A 13,748-nucleotide genomic window follows, 5' to 3' on the forward strand; every position below is an offset into this window, starting at 1 on the left:
CACCATAATGCTGAAGAGGGTATTACAGCCTGATTACAAAACAAGACCTCGGTCTTGTCAGCATTGAGTTTAAGGAAATTAGTGCTCATCCAGGCAGAAATGTTTTTTAGGCACAGTTTCAGAGAGTCAAAGGAAGATGCGGACACTCCACTGAAAGTAAACATCAGTTGAGTGTCGTCGGCGTAAGATGTCACCTTGATCCCAGTGTCGGCGATAAGCTCCGCAAGCGGAGTCAAATAGATGTTGAAAAGTAGCGGGCTCAAGGCCAATCCCTGTGGTACCCCCCACTTTAATGGTTTTGCGGGGGAGTTGTAAGGATGGATTGAGACCTGTTGTTCTCGACCATGTAGGTAAGACGCGATCCAGTCAAGCGCGGTCCCCCGGATGCCAATTTGCTTAAGGCGATCCAGTAAGATGGAATGGGACACCGTGTCAAATGCTGCTGACAGGTCGAGAAGCACCAGCATGACCGTAGAGCCCCCATCCACCGCCCAACGAATGGCATCTGCCATCTCAATCAGCGCTGTTTCTGTACTGAAGCCAGGGCGAAAGCCGAACTGGGAATCATGCAGTATGCCATTGAACTCAATAAAAGCAGCCAGCTGCTGGTGAGCTAGCTTTTCAATTACTTTAGCAGGGGCAGGCAACAGGGAAATGGGCCTATAATTACTGGTCACTGCAGGGTCAGCATTGACTTTCTTCAAAATGGGAAGGCCAAACACATGTTTCCAGGCTGATGGAAAGACCCCATGTCTCAGCAAAGAATTCCAGATAGCATTCGGGGGGGGGGGGGGGAGAGGGGTGTTTGAGCAGCTCAGCCGAGGCACGATATTGTTACGCCGGCCAGAGATCGCCAGGTGACCCGGATTTGCATTTCTGGAGTTCCCCCAAGGAACGAGATAGTTTTAAATTCCAAGAACACTGACTGAGTGTCGAAAGGGCTACTAAAAGTGCCCTCTCCAGAGTGTAGATGTGCTACTGGGAAAGTTGCATAGATCTGGGATATTTTCTCCTCAAAGAAATGCAAGAGCTTATTATAAAACTCCTGTGAGGGGGTGATAAGAGTGTGTGAGTGCTGTCAGGTTAGTGAAGGACTTAACAACCTTAAAAACCTCTCTGGAAGAGTTCTTAGCGCTGGCAATGCATTCAGTAAGAAAATCTCGTTTTGCTCTGAAGAGAAGTTTACGATACTCTTTAAGTGCTGCTCGATAACAGATTTTGTCCTCCTGAGAGTACAATGATATCCATTTGCGCTCCAGTCTTTTACATTCACTTTTTTTTGGCTCTAACATTCGGTGAGAACCAAGGGGAGGTTCTTTCAGAGGTAACCGGCCTCTGGGGCGCAATTATATCGAGGGCGTCACTGACCCAAGCATTTAAGGTTCATGATGTTGTTATCGAGATTATTAGATGAGGAAGGCTCTGAATCTTTCAGCAGTGCGGTCAGAGACTCTAAGGAAACCCTACTCCAATTCCTTCTTAAGTCTTCGGCTGGGACGAGACCCTTAGCTCACCAATCAGGTGTACATGAAAAGGGATCAGGAAATGGTCCGACCAAATGACCGGCTCAGAGGTAAGAACAGAGATGTCTGGTATATTCGAACAAATCAGGTCTAATATAAGACCAGCTTTATGAGTAGGGGATGAGACTAGTTGGATCAAATTGCAGCCTGCGAGTGCTGAAATAAAATTTGCGCTATGAGAGCAGGATGGATCGTCCACATGGAGGTTAAGATCGCCAAGGATGGTGAAATTAGAATAGCGCATGCTAGCCTGTACAATATGATCAACTAGGGAAAGGGAAGAGCTATGACAGCAATTCGGGGGTCTATAGAGGAGGAGCCCCGAGTAGGAGGTAGAGGCGGACAATTTGATACAGAAAGAGGGGCCTTCAATGCTGCCTATCTGGTCAAATTTGGAAGTCGCGATCTCCCAAGTGTCTTTATGGATAATCGCTAGCACTCCACCTGGTCTATTGTCATGTCTATTAGCGCAGACTATGCCATAGCCCTGGGAGATAGCTGATGCTACTGCTGGATTCGAGTCTTCCCGAAGCCAAGTCTCTGTCAGGAACATAAGGTCCCAGTTGTTATCTACTAGAGACTGATGAATGTCTAAGGCATGTTTTCGCAGAGATCTGCAGTTAATAAGGCAAGCTTTTAGCTTAACGGACCTGGAAGGCTTTGGAAGAATCGCACGTAGGACCTTGTCCTGCCTATAGTCGGGTCTAGAGTTAAGGCTGAACTTGCAAGCGGGGCAAGAATAGCTTACATCAGGGTCCTAGAGCACAGGGAGTATCAAGTTCTGGCAAGTAGGTGGCCTGAGGGACAGGAGCTCATCACGAATCCAACAGAGTGTATAGCCCCCAGAATTTTGGGTAGCATGGCTGACCATGGCCGCTGTTCGGGCGCGGACTGGCGCAGACGGGCTTGCCTTTGGTGTGCGTTGGTGCCATCAGCCCCTAAAGTAGGCAGACTCAAATTTCCAAACTCGTATGTCGAATTACTGGGACATACGATGTAGTGCCACTAAAACGCGTCCACCATGCTGCCCCTGCTGGCAATGCCCCCCCATTGGTTCTCTGTAATAGACCGCTGCGCCTCTCACCAGGCCGGGTCACCCCCTTGCTCCTCCTGCCGCCTCCTGCTCCTGCCTGCCAGCCTTGCTGCAGAACCGCCCGCTCGCCAGTTTCCCGCCGCAGCTCACCACAGGCCCCGCCCACCACCGGACCATTGGCCGAGCCGCTCCCGCCGCCCAGCTGACCCGCCCTCTTGTCCCCCTTCTTATGACGCCCCTAGAGCGACCGCGCAGCGGACGCGCGCAGCGGGAGCGCCGACTGAGTGCCGAAGGTGCGCCAAAGGTAAGCCCGTCTGCGCCCGTCCGCGCCTGGCCCGCGCCCAGCGCCAGGACCCCTGGCCCCTGCAGACCCCAGCCCACCCGCCGGACGTACGACGCCGCCACCCTCAACGCACTCAACGCCGGCTGAATCCCAGGATGCTACCAAGCCACCCCGAGACGCACCCACAGACCCTTCTGCTGCAACGCCTGCAAGTTCACCTGCATCCGGACCAGCACTACTCCAGCACCAACCAAGACCAAGACGAGCAACAGCAGCAGCCACCTGAAATGCATCCTGCTCAACACCCGCTCCGTCCACAGACACGCCATCGAGCTCTGGAACCTGCTCGACACAACCTCACCAGACGTCGCCTTCCTCACGGAAACCTGGAAACAAGATCATCCGAAGGGACCGCACCAACCAGACCGGAGGAGGCATCGCCATCATCCACAGGAACACCATCCGCATCACGACCAACACCAACGACACCCTCGCACCCGCCGAGCACCTGCACTTCCAGGTCCACATCAACCCCAAGACCACCCTCAGAGGCACCCTCATCTACAGACCCCCGGGACCACGCACACAATTCAGCGAAGACATCGCCGACTTCATCAGCCCGCACGCCCTCCTCTCCGCTGACTACATCCTCCTCGGGGACCTCAACTTCCACCTGGAGAACAACAACGACCGCAACACCACCACCCTGCTGGACAACCTCGCAAACCTGGGACTCAAGCAGCTGGTCACCACCCCCACCCACTACGCCGGACACACACTCGACCCCGTCTTCTCATCCAGCAAGGACATCGCCTTCAGCCACGCCACCGGACTCCACTGGACGGACCACAGCTGCGTCCACTTCAGCTTCAGAAGGACCACGATCCACCACCACCAGCAACAGGTTGCACGCAGAAGCTGGAACAAGATCACAGCCGACCAGCTCGCGACCTCCCTGAGCATGAACCCTCCCACCAGCGCAACGAACCCAAGCCAGGTGGCCACCAACCTCGCGAAGTGGATCAGCAACTGCGCAGACGACCTCACCCCTCTGAAGACCCCGCCTAGCAGACCCGGTAGCAAGAAAGCCCCATGGTTCACCGACGAACTCAAGAGCTCCAAGAAGAACTGCCGAGCCCTCGAGAGGACATGGCGCAGAGACCCAACACCGGACAACATGACCGCCCTCAAGCTCGCCACCCGAAAACACCACCAACTCATCCACGACACCAAGAAAACCGCATTCAAGGAACGACTGGACAACAACGCACACAACAGCAAGGAACTCTTCAACATCATTAAAGAGCTCTCCAACCCCAACGCCGGAAACAACGACATCACCCCTTCGCAAGACCTCTGCAACTCCCTCGCCTCCTACTTCCACAACAAGATCGCGGACATACACAACAGCTTCAGCACTCAACCGACGCACGCCACGACCGAACCACCGCCCCCCACCACCACCCTCCGCGCCTGGACCCCGATCAGCACCGAAGACACCGTCCGCATGATGAACTCCATCCACTCCGGATCTCCTACCGACCCCTGCCCTCACCACGTCTTCAACAAGGCCGACGCTGTCATCGCACCCCACCTGCGGGACATCATCAACACCTCCTTCGACACCGCTACCTTCCCGGAGAGCTGGAAGCACGCCGAACTCAGCGCTCTACTAAAGAAGCCATCAGCCGACCCCACCGACCTCAAGAACTACCGCCCCATCTCGCTGCTCCCGTTTCCTGCAAAAGTCATCGAGAAGACCGTCAACAAGCAGCTGGCCGCCTTCCTCGAGACGAACGGTTCCCTCGACCTCTCGCAGTCTGGCTTCCGGGCCAACCACAGCACCGAGACCGCCCTGATCGCAGCCACCGATGACATCCGAGCACTGCTTGACAACGGAGAAACAGCAGCCCTCATCCTCCTAGACCTCTCCGCGGCCTTCGACACTGTCTGCCACCATACACTAGTGCAGCGACTCAGCAACGTCGGAATCCAGGAGAAGGCACTGGAGTGGATCATCTCCTTCCTCGCCGGAAGAACACAGAGAGTCCGCCTCCCCCCGTTCAGATCTGAAGCCACCGAAGTCATCTGCGGCGTTCCTCAAGGCTCCTCGCTCAGTCCAACCCTCTTCAACGTCTACATGAGCCCCCTCGCAGACATCGCACGCCAGCACAACCTCAACATCATCTCCTACGCCGACGACACCCAGCTGATTCTCTCCCTCACCAACGACCCCGCCACCGCCAGAGCCAACCTTCACGAAGGGATGAAAGAGGCAGCCGAATGGATGAAGAACAGCCGCCTGAAACTGAACTCGGACAAGACGGAAGTCCTCATCCTGGGATCCTCACCCTCCGCCTGGGACGACTCCTGGTGGCCCCCCGCCCTAGGCAGCGCACCCAAACCAACAGACCACGCACGCAACCTGGGCTTCATCCTGGACTCCTCCCTCTCCATGACCAGACAAGTCAACGCCGTCTCCTCGTCGTGCTTCAACATCCTGCGCATGCTACGTAAGATCTTCCGGTGGATCCCCACCGAGACCAGGAAGACGGTCACCCAGGCCCTCGTCACCAGCCGTCTGGACTACGCCGGAACCACCGCCAAACTCCAGAAGAGACTCCAGCGAATCCAGAACGCCTCAGTACGACTCATCCTGGACATCCCCCGTCGCAGCCACATCTCCGGACACCTGAGAGACCTGCACTGGCTACCGGTCAACAAGAGAATCACCTTCCGACTCCTCACCCACGCACACAAAGCCCTACACAACCAAGGCCCAGGATACCTCAACAGCCGCCTCAACTTCTACGCTCCCAAACGCCAGCTTCGATCGACCGGCCACGCCCTCGCCGCCGTCCCCCGCATCCGAAGAGCCACCACAGGGGGAAGGTCCTTCTCCTACCTCGCCGCCAAGACATGGAACTCCCTCCCGACCCACCTCCGCCTGACCCAGGACCACCTCGCCTTCAGGAAGCAACTCAAGACCTGGCTGTTCGAGCAGTAGCGGACCCCCCTCCCCCAGCGCCTTGAGACCCTCTGGGTGAGTAGTGCGCTATATAAATGCTTTGATTGATTGATTGATTGATTGTAATACAATGTACTTACTTTGTTCACCTTTAGTGTTGTGTGCTTAAACTAGCAGTTGAACTACTATTACAGAGATCTGAAGTTCTGCTAGACTTGCATTTCTGATGTATGCTGTAAAATTACAAATCGCAGATTGCAAAGAAGACAGAACTTAAAGTTCCATCAGGAGTGCCCATAAAGCGGCCAGGTACCCCCCACTCTTCTAGTAATTAATCAGCAATGTCGCGCTTTAGGTCTATACTTAGTAAGCTAAAGTGCGGGTGCAGCGATTGATTAAAAAGTAAAGAAATATAAAAAACATGTTTTTTCTATTTCTTTACTTTTTAAGCATCTGCGACATCTGCGCTTTAGATTCCGATGGTTACAGCTAAAGTGCGAATGCCACAAATGTCTCGCATTTGCCAGAGTTTGAGGTATTGGCAGCGTGTTTGTGTTAAGGTAATACGCTTGACACCGGTGGTCCTGTGGATGTCCAGGTGTAAATCAAACTACACGTGGTGCACTGCTGTGGGAAGATATAAAGTAAACGTGTTGTAACATCTCTTTTGTTGTGTTCTCCCTCTTACGAAATGCTACACGAAATATCAACGACATTATAGACATCAAGTTTGACCCGCTCTTAATATTTTTCAAAAGGATTTCTATTACGTATTGACGCCAGGCTGCGTGGCGACCATCTTTCCAACGGAATCAGTCCCTATGGAAATCAAAGAAAGACAAAATGGCAACCTTAAAATGACGGCTAAAATTCTCCTGCACTTTCAGCAGCCATGCATAGAAAAGTGTTTTGGGATTAGAGAACCAAAAAGCCCCAAGATAAAAAGAATTCTATAATACAAAGCGATCGCATTAAGTGATCCCGTCTATTTCAATAGAAAATAAATAAACGAAAGCGAAGCACATTTTCAATGTTGTATTTCTTCTACGTGAAAGTAAACGGTCTATATACATTTCGGTATGTGTATACAAACTAATTGATATTATATTGCTATCATAGGAAATGTTGTTGAAACGTGTTCTTTTTGACAGGCGAATTAAAAACATACTCCAAGATGGCCGCTGCAGTGACGAAATCGCTCACTGTGGGGTTTGCAGCTTCTTTACCGTGAGTCTGGTTGCTTCACGCCGCAGTTGAGGGAACCAGCCTTTACCAGAGTTGCAGACGTCCGACTGGCGTTTGCGGTGGCAGTGATGGGTCGGGAGTCTAGGTGAGTTAGACCCTTCACTGTTTTCCGTGCGGGGAATCTGACAGAGTACACTGGGGCTCAAGACGGCCGCACCGGAGCGAAAGCTTTCCACTTATATCCTATTTACTCTGGGTCTGGTGGCGTAGTGTTTGCCGTGCACAAACACATAACAGATACGTGTTGGTATTATTAAATTTATCAATGTTAGCCTTTACGGTGCACGACAACAAAACCATTTTTTGTAAAATTATATTCTTTAAGCTTAGTGTAGTGCGCACGAGGATTGCCACATTGCTCCTTGTCCGGCTGAGCTACCAATTCGGGAACTTTTGAGAATTGTTTGTCTTTAATTCTCGTCAGTCTGCTGGGCAAACACACCTGATAACTATTTGTTACATCACGGCCCTGCACTAAGCTACATGATCTCCTTAAGCTGAGCTCTTTATGGTAATACTAGTGCATGCTGCAGAGCACATTAAGACACGATTTATAATGTACACCCACTGCTGCCAAATAGTATTTTAAGACTAATACTGAGCCATCTCTCTTTACCACCAAACGTCTTATGCGCACGTACAGAGTTGTTGTCTTAGTTGAAACCAATGTTTCTGGCTGATTTACGGTGGAGAGGGATGGTTCGAGTTCCCAAGGCCAAGCTGGTAACATATTATCTGATTGATGGCCTGAAAATAGTACCTTGGCCCTGTCTCCTTTGAGCTTGAAGCAGTTTATCACCTGTTTCTGATCGCCAGTGTTGAAAATAATAACTTGTGTGATAGCTGCATATCGTTCCTAGCGGTAAAGCCCCTGGTCCGGATACGGGCCCTTTGGACCTATTTAAGAGCAACCTGGACCCTTGAGCTCTTGTAGCCAGTGGCTTCAATCAAGTAAACAAAAATCCGATTGGCCGCACTCTGCTAGTCCTATCAGCGTGTTGCCCCCAAAGAATTGTGGTCCATGAAGTAGCGTCGGCGGGTACGCCTATGCCAAAAGTTTAAAATGAAAATGAGTGTCGCGTTAGCCATCCCTGGACACGTGTTTCGAGGTAGTTGCCTCTCGTCAGCAGGGAGTAGGTATGTGTGTGGGGTTGCTGCGTAGGCTGCCAAAAAATATTCTCAGGTAAAGTACCACTCAAGGCGCGCAGCTTCTTTACCGTGAGTCTGGTTGCTTCACGCCGCAGTTGAGGGAACCAGCCTTTACCAGAGTTGCAGACGTCCGACTGGCGTTTGCGGTGGCAGTGATGGGTCGGGAGTCTAGGTGAGTTAGACCCTTCACTGTTTTCCGTGCGGGGAATCTGACAGAGTACACTGGGGCTCAAGACGGCCGCACCGGAGCGAAAGCTTTCCACTTATATCCTATTTAGTCTGGGTCTGGTGGCGTAGTGTTTGCCGTGCACAAACACATAACAGATACGTGTTGGTATTATTTAATTTATCAATGTTAGCCTTTACGGTGCACGACAACAAAACCATTTTTTGTAAAATTATATTCTTTAAGCTTAGTGTAGTGCGCACGAGGATTGCCACATTGCTCCTTGTCCGGCTGAGCTACCAATTCGGGAACTTTTGAGAATTGTTTGTCTTTAATTCTCGTCAGTCTGCTGGGCAAACACACCTGATAACGATTTGTTACATCACGGCCCTGCACTAAGCTACATGATCTCCTTACGCTGAGCTCTTTATGGTAATACTAGTGCATGCTGCAGAGCACATTAAGACACGATTTATAATGTACACCCACTGCTGCCAAATAGTATTTTAAGACTAATACTGAGCCATCTCTCTTTACCACCAAACGTCTTATGCGCACGTACAGAGTTGTTGTCTTAGTTGAAACCAATGTTTCTGGCTGATTTACGGTGGAGAGGGATGGTTCGAGTTCCCAAGGCCAAGCTGGTAACATATTATCTGATTGATGGCCTGAAAATATTACCTTGGCCCTGTCTCCGTTGAGCTTGAAGCAGTTTATCACCTGTTTCTGATCGTCAGTGTTGAAAATAATAACTTGTGTGATAGCTGCATATCGTTCCTAGCGGTAAAGCCCCTGGTCCGGATACGGGCCCTTTGGACCTTTTTAAGAGCAACCTGGACCCTTGAGCTCTTGTAGCCAGTGGCTTCAATCAAGTAAGTGCCTCCACAAACATTTCTTCTTGGTCCAACTCGCTCGTTTTCCCGATTTTTTTTTTTTTTTTTTTTTTTTTTTTTTTTTTTTTAAGAAGGGGAACTGGAGGATCCCATCTGTTATCGTTTTATCTCCTTCATGGACTCCACTGTGAAGTTGTTGGGCCGCTTCCTACTCTCCTGCTTCGAGAGGGCATCAGCTCTCTTTCGGGTATTCAGTACGGATTCAGGAGAGGGATGGGGACGGAAGACCAATGTATTAACCTCTGTCTCTTTCTGGGGAAATATACAATTGCTAAGCGTGGTGCGCTTCACTTGGGCTTCATGGACCTTCCAGTGCCTTCACTGTGTATTCCACTCAAAACTGTCGGGCATAATGGAAGGTCTGGGTATCAATATATCAGTCATCATACCATTAGGGAAATTTACTGCGTCTCAAGGGCTGCTCTTAGGTTCTGGCGGAAGGGGGCGGGGCAGTGCTCCAAAACGTTTGATATGCAGAGGGCTTCAGACAAGGTTGTGTTCTCGCACCGTTCTCATTCTCCCTCTTTATTAACCACCTAGAGGGGGATTTAGTTTCAACGTGTGGTGATTTACCCCAGATTGGAAAGCGCCTAATTACCTGCCCTCTTGTACGCCGACGATGCTGTCATCATGGGTTGCATTGAAGTGTCTTTTGGATGCCTTTGCATTCTTCATGGAGGAACTAGACATGAAGAATAACACCACTAAATCTTTTGTAATTTCCAATCCAATAGATAACTTTATTTCGGTCGAAGACCATAAAAGTGCAAATATAATACATACAAAATGCATGAATCGTAAAAACAATAAATAACAGCAAGTTAATGTACTATTAAAAACAAATTAAACTGTATAGTTATCTAGTGGTAAGATCAATAAAGGACGACAATATTTACCCAAAACTTTTCCTTCTTCGCCACATACCAAATAAAAAACGGGAGACAGCAAAAACAATGGGGGGATGAGTATCATATGTTAGAATCCTGCATGCCTGTATACAATGTCTAAACCCAAGGTTCCTACATAGTGGGATCAACCAATGTTTCCTTATCAATTGATAAGCAGGGCAGAAGAACATAACGTGGTGATAGAGATCAGGGTGTATATAATAGTCTCACTACCACGGATAGAGTAATCTCACAGTTACACGCACATGCATACATCATACGCTAGGGCCCATTTCACTAACATACGCTCAAATACTCTACCAGCAATGAACCTGTGGAAAGAAAACACTCCTAAACACCCTGCATCTATATCGAGGCCGATAAGACCTAGTTTTGTGACTGTCCCTAAGTATAGTCTATACAATATATACAACAATAATCAATAACGCAAACCCAATAATTGACAAAAATGAATATCCAACACCATGTTTAAAATTATATTGCTTTATCTAAAATTAGTCAAAGAAAATCAATCAGAGTAAATCATTTCTCATAGTTACCTATTCTAGCTAAATGTCAGAACGGGTCAGGACAAGTCTCTCGGTAAATGTCTCTTAAGACGAAGTCCCGTCAGCATCAATCCTCAGCAACGCAAGTTCATCACGCAGCAAAGGCAAAAATGGCAAGTGGCAAATGGGGTGGTGAGAACCCTCTCTAAGCTAACAGTTTTTATAATAAATTGAACAAAGGAAAGACACATTAGAACATAGGAAAAATCATAATATCCGCCGGACTTGCTTAGCAGAGCGAGAAGGAAAGGATGTAACATTGCAACATTTATGAATCTCCGCTCAGGAAAAAATACACATAGCGAAAACTACGGAACAGGAACCAAGAAAATAAAACATGTATCACATTAATCCGGCTTCTCCTCGGCTATCGAGCCACAGTTTAGAGTTTCCCTCTAAGGCTCCTTTGTTTTTCAAGATTGCCAAGGACACTTTCACTTCTCTTGGAGAACTCCCAAAAAACTGCTGCTGTCCTCATGGAAAGTTTCTCGACAAGGACCATGGTCAGTTAGCTTCAAAACCATTTCCAGCAGGGGTCTCCCTCGTCTCAGTTTTCACATATTCACTCGAGGCCAGGCTCACAAAATCAGCCATCATGGACTAGGCCTCCATAGGCCACAATAGACCATCTCAATTAAAAGAAATAAAAACAACGTTACTACAGCATAATGATTAAACAGTGTTAACCCCACTAATACCCTTATGTGTATGCATTTATCTAGCTCTCGCAACATAAAGAAACATTAATTCAAAAGCGTTTTGTGCTCAAAAATAAACAGCACATAGCAACGTTTAAACATGAAAACGCATTTAACACACGCGTTATTGTCAGTCAGCACATTTAAGCACATTCACGTGTAACTCTTTCTTGTTAAAACAAACGGATTGATTAATATAAACGCACTTGCACAAGACAAATAATTAATTATTAATTATTATTACTTTAGTACAACGAATAGACATGCCAGAGCTTCAAAAGCCCCAGAATTTTCAAACTGAAAACTCTGCTCCAGCAATCCCCCCTTTGGTGATTTTATCACCAAATAAACCCCAAAAAAAAAAAAAAAAATTAGTGAAAATTTAGTCCCATTTTAGGAGAAATCAGAAATGTCTTTTCCCCTTTACACAACATTAAACACCAGTCACTCTTTCATCATCCCTTTTTGTCTCTAAGTAAACACTCTCCCTTAATTCTTCTAGCTCAATTTCTTGAGGTTCTCTCTTCAACCTCTTATTTTTCTTTTCCTTATTCAATTTCTTCCTCCCTCCCCTGTTTTTACAACACACACACACCAATCTTATTATTAATAAAGCCACAATTATACAAGAGAAGGGAAACAATATTCTACCTATAATAGTACTACCTATCTTTGCAATAAAATCCTTAACAGCTGTCATTTTATTAGCTATTTTAGTCCACAAACTCTCAGCTTCAAGTGGTACTAATTCTTCATGCAAATCAGTAATATTTTTGATATAGACCTTTAGGTCTCTGCTTTCGTCTGGAATGTAAGTGCATCAATGTTGAACTTTCAGCATTCCACAGACTCCACCCTCCTTGGCCAATAGAATATCAAGGGCAAGTCGATTTTGCATAGACATGGCACGTACGGCACTTAATTCCGTATTTACCAAAAGAAACCCTCCAGCGGTATTTGTCGATAAGCGATCAACCACTGTGGACAGTTTCCGAATTCCATAAGCATTCAAAGAAATTCCCACTGCTGGAATGAAAACCCCAAAAATATCACCCACTATTTCAGACCAAGTTTCTCTCTTAAAACGCATTAGTAAGTTAACATCTTCTACATCTGTTACTTTATCTATATGAAAAATCTTTGGAAAAACTAGGCCCACATAACACGTGCCATACCAATGGTCAGGCAACTTGTAATAAGCCTTATTCCCACAAACATAATATACTCCTGGAAAAATCGTATCTTCTCCACCTCTGAAACCCCAACCTGTTGCAATGAAGTATGTATCATGGCACTCACTAGTCCCAACAAAATATGTATCATATTGGGATTTCCTTCTTGTAATACAAAGTTTACCCTTCTGTGGTGCATCGAGAGCTAAAGTTGGACTAGCCCCATTCTTCAACTTTTTTCCCATCTCAATGTCCCAAATTGTCTCACACACTTTATATTTCCCTACTTTCTCATGCATGTTCAATCTCCTTTCTTCCACCATATCCAGGAAAGCTTTCTCCTCTCCTTTCAAACTGCAAGTTAAATTATTCTTAAAAATGTAATCTAATGTTAATCCTTTTTCTTCAATGAAAATCTCACCAAAAGTGTTAGCTTCTTTAGCTGGATTCAGCTCTTTGTTCATTGGCAAATGCCCAAAAATACTATCTCTGTTGGACATCTTATAATCTACTTTTCCTAACAAATAAAAAACACTACTTAAAATACTACAAGAAATACCATATATAGCTGGTAAATGATAAGTAACACCCTCTGAGACGGATGCAGGTAATTGCATACAAACGTAGCAATCCCTTACTTCCATTGTCTTCACATATTCATATAACAGTTTCGAAAAAACATTACTAGAAAAGTTATTAATTGACCTATCTTTGTGTGTGTAAGCATTACTAACTCTAATTGGAACTACTTTTTGTGAATTCTTCTCTACATTTGTCACATTCTCTGTATGCATCTCAAACTCTACTTTAAAAGTAACTAATAAAACTAAAACACCCCATAGAAGCATTAATAATCCAGTACAACAGCAGCACATCCTACACCACCTCTTAAAGAAGGCACATCTATTTCTATTATCCTCTATGTTAGCCATATTAGTTTAGCCTCTACTACTCCACTACTGTTTGAACTTCTTCAATTCTTCAGCAATTCTTCAGCTTTCAGTTTATCCAAATGATCTCTTCGTTCACCTGATCCAAGTGAATCCTTCTTTCACTCAATTTGGATACTTGTCATTCTTCACTTCAATTTCTTCAACATCAAATTGTATCAGATCTCCAACATCAAAATCCTCAGTACTCGACTCTTCTCCAATGTCAGTCA

At 47.0% G+C, this 13,748-nt stretch overlaps 1 protein-coding gene across 1 annotated transcript in view; it reads left to right on the forward strand.

The window, feature by feature from the left end:
• The first annotated feature begins 8,292 nt into the window (after positions 1–8,292).
• Positions 8,293–13,748, forward strand: part of DDX46 (DEAD-box helicase 46) — a 1,041,144-nt gene continuing 1,035,688 nt past the window's right edge. The window contains exon 1 of the mRNA XM_085617987.1: positions 8,293–8,373. Within this exon, the coding sequence (XP_085474113.1) occupies positions 8,357–8,373 (17 nt within the window). The 5' untranslated portion in view covers positions 8,293–8,356. The remainder of the gene's footprint in view (positions 8,374–13,748) is intronic.

This window comes from Triturus cristatus, chromosome 7, assembly GCF_964204655.1.
Source record: "Triturus cristatus chromosome 7, aTriCri1.1, whole genome shotgun sequence".
In the NCBI taxonomy this organism is placed as follows: Eukaryota; Metazoa; Chordata; class Amphibia; order Caudata; family Salamandridae; genus Triturus; species Triturus cristatus.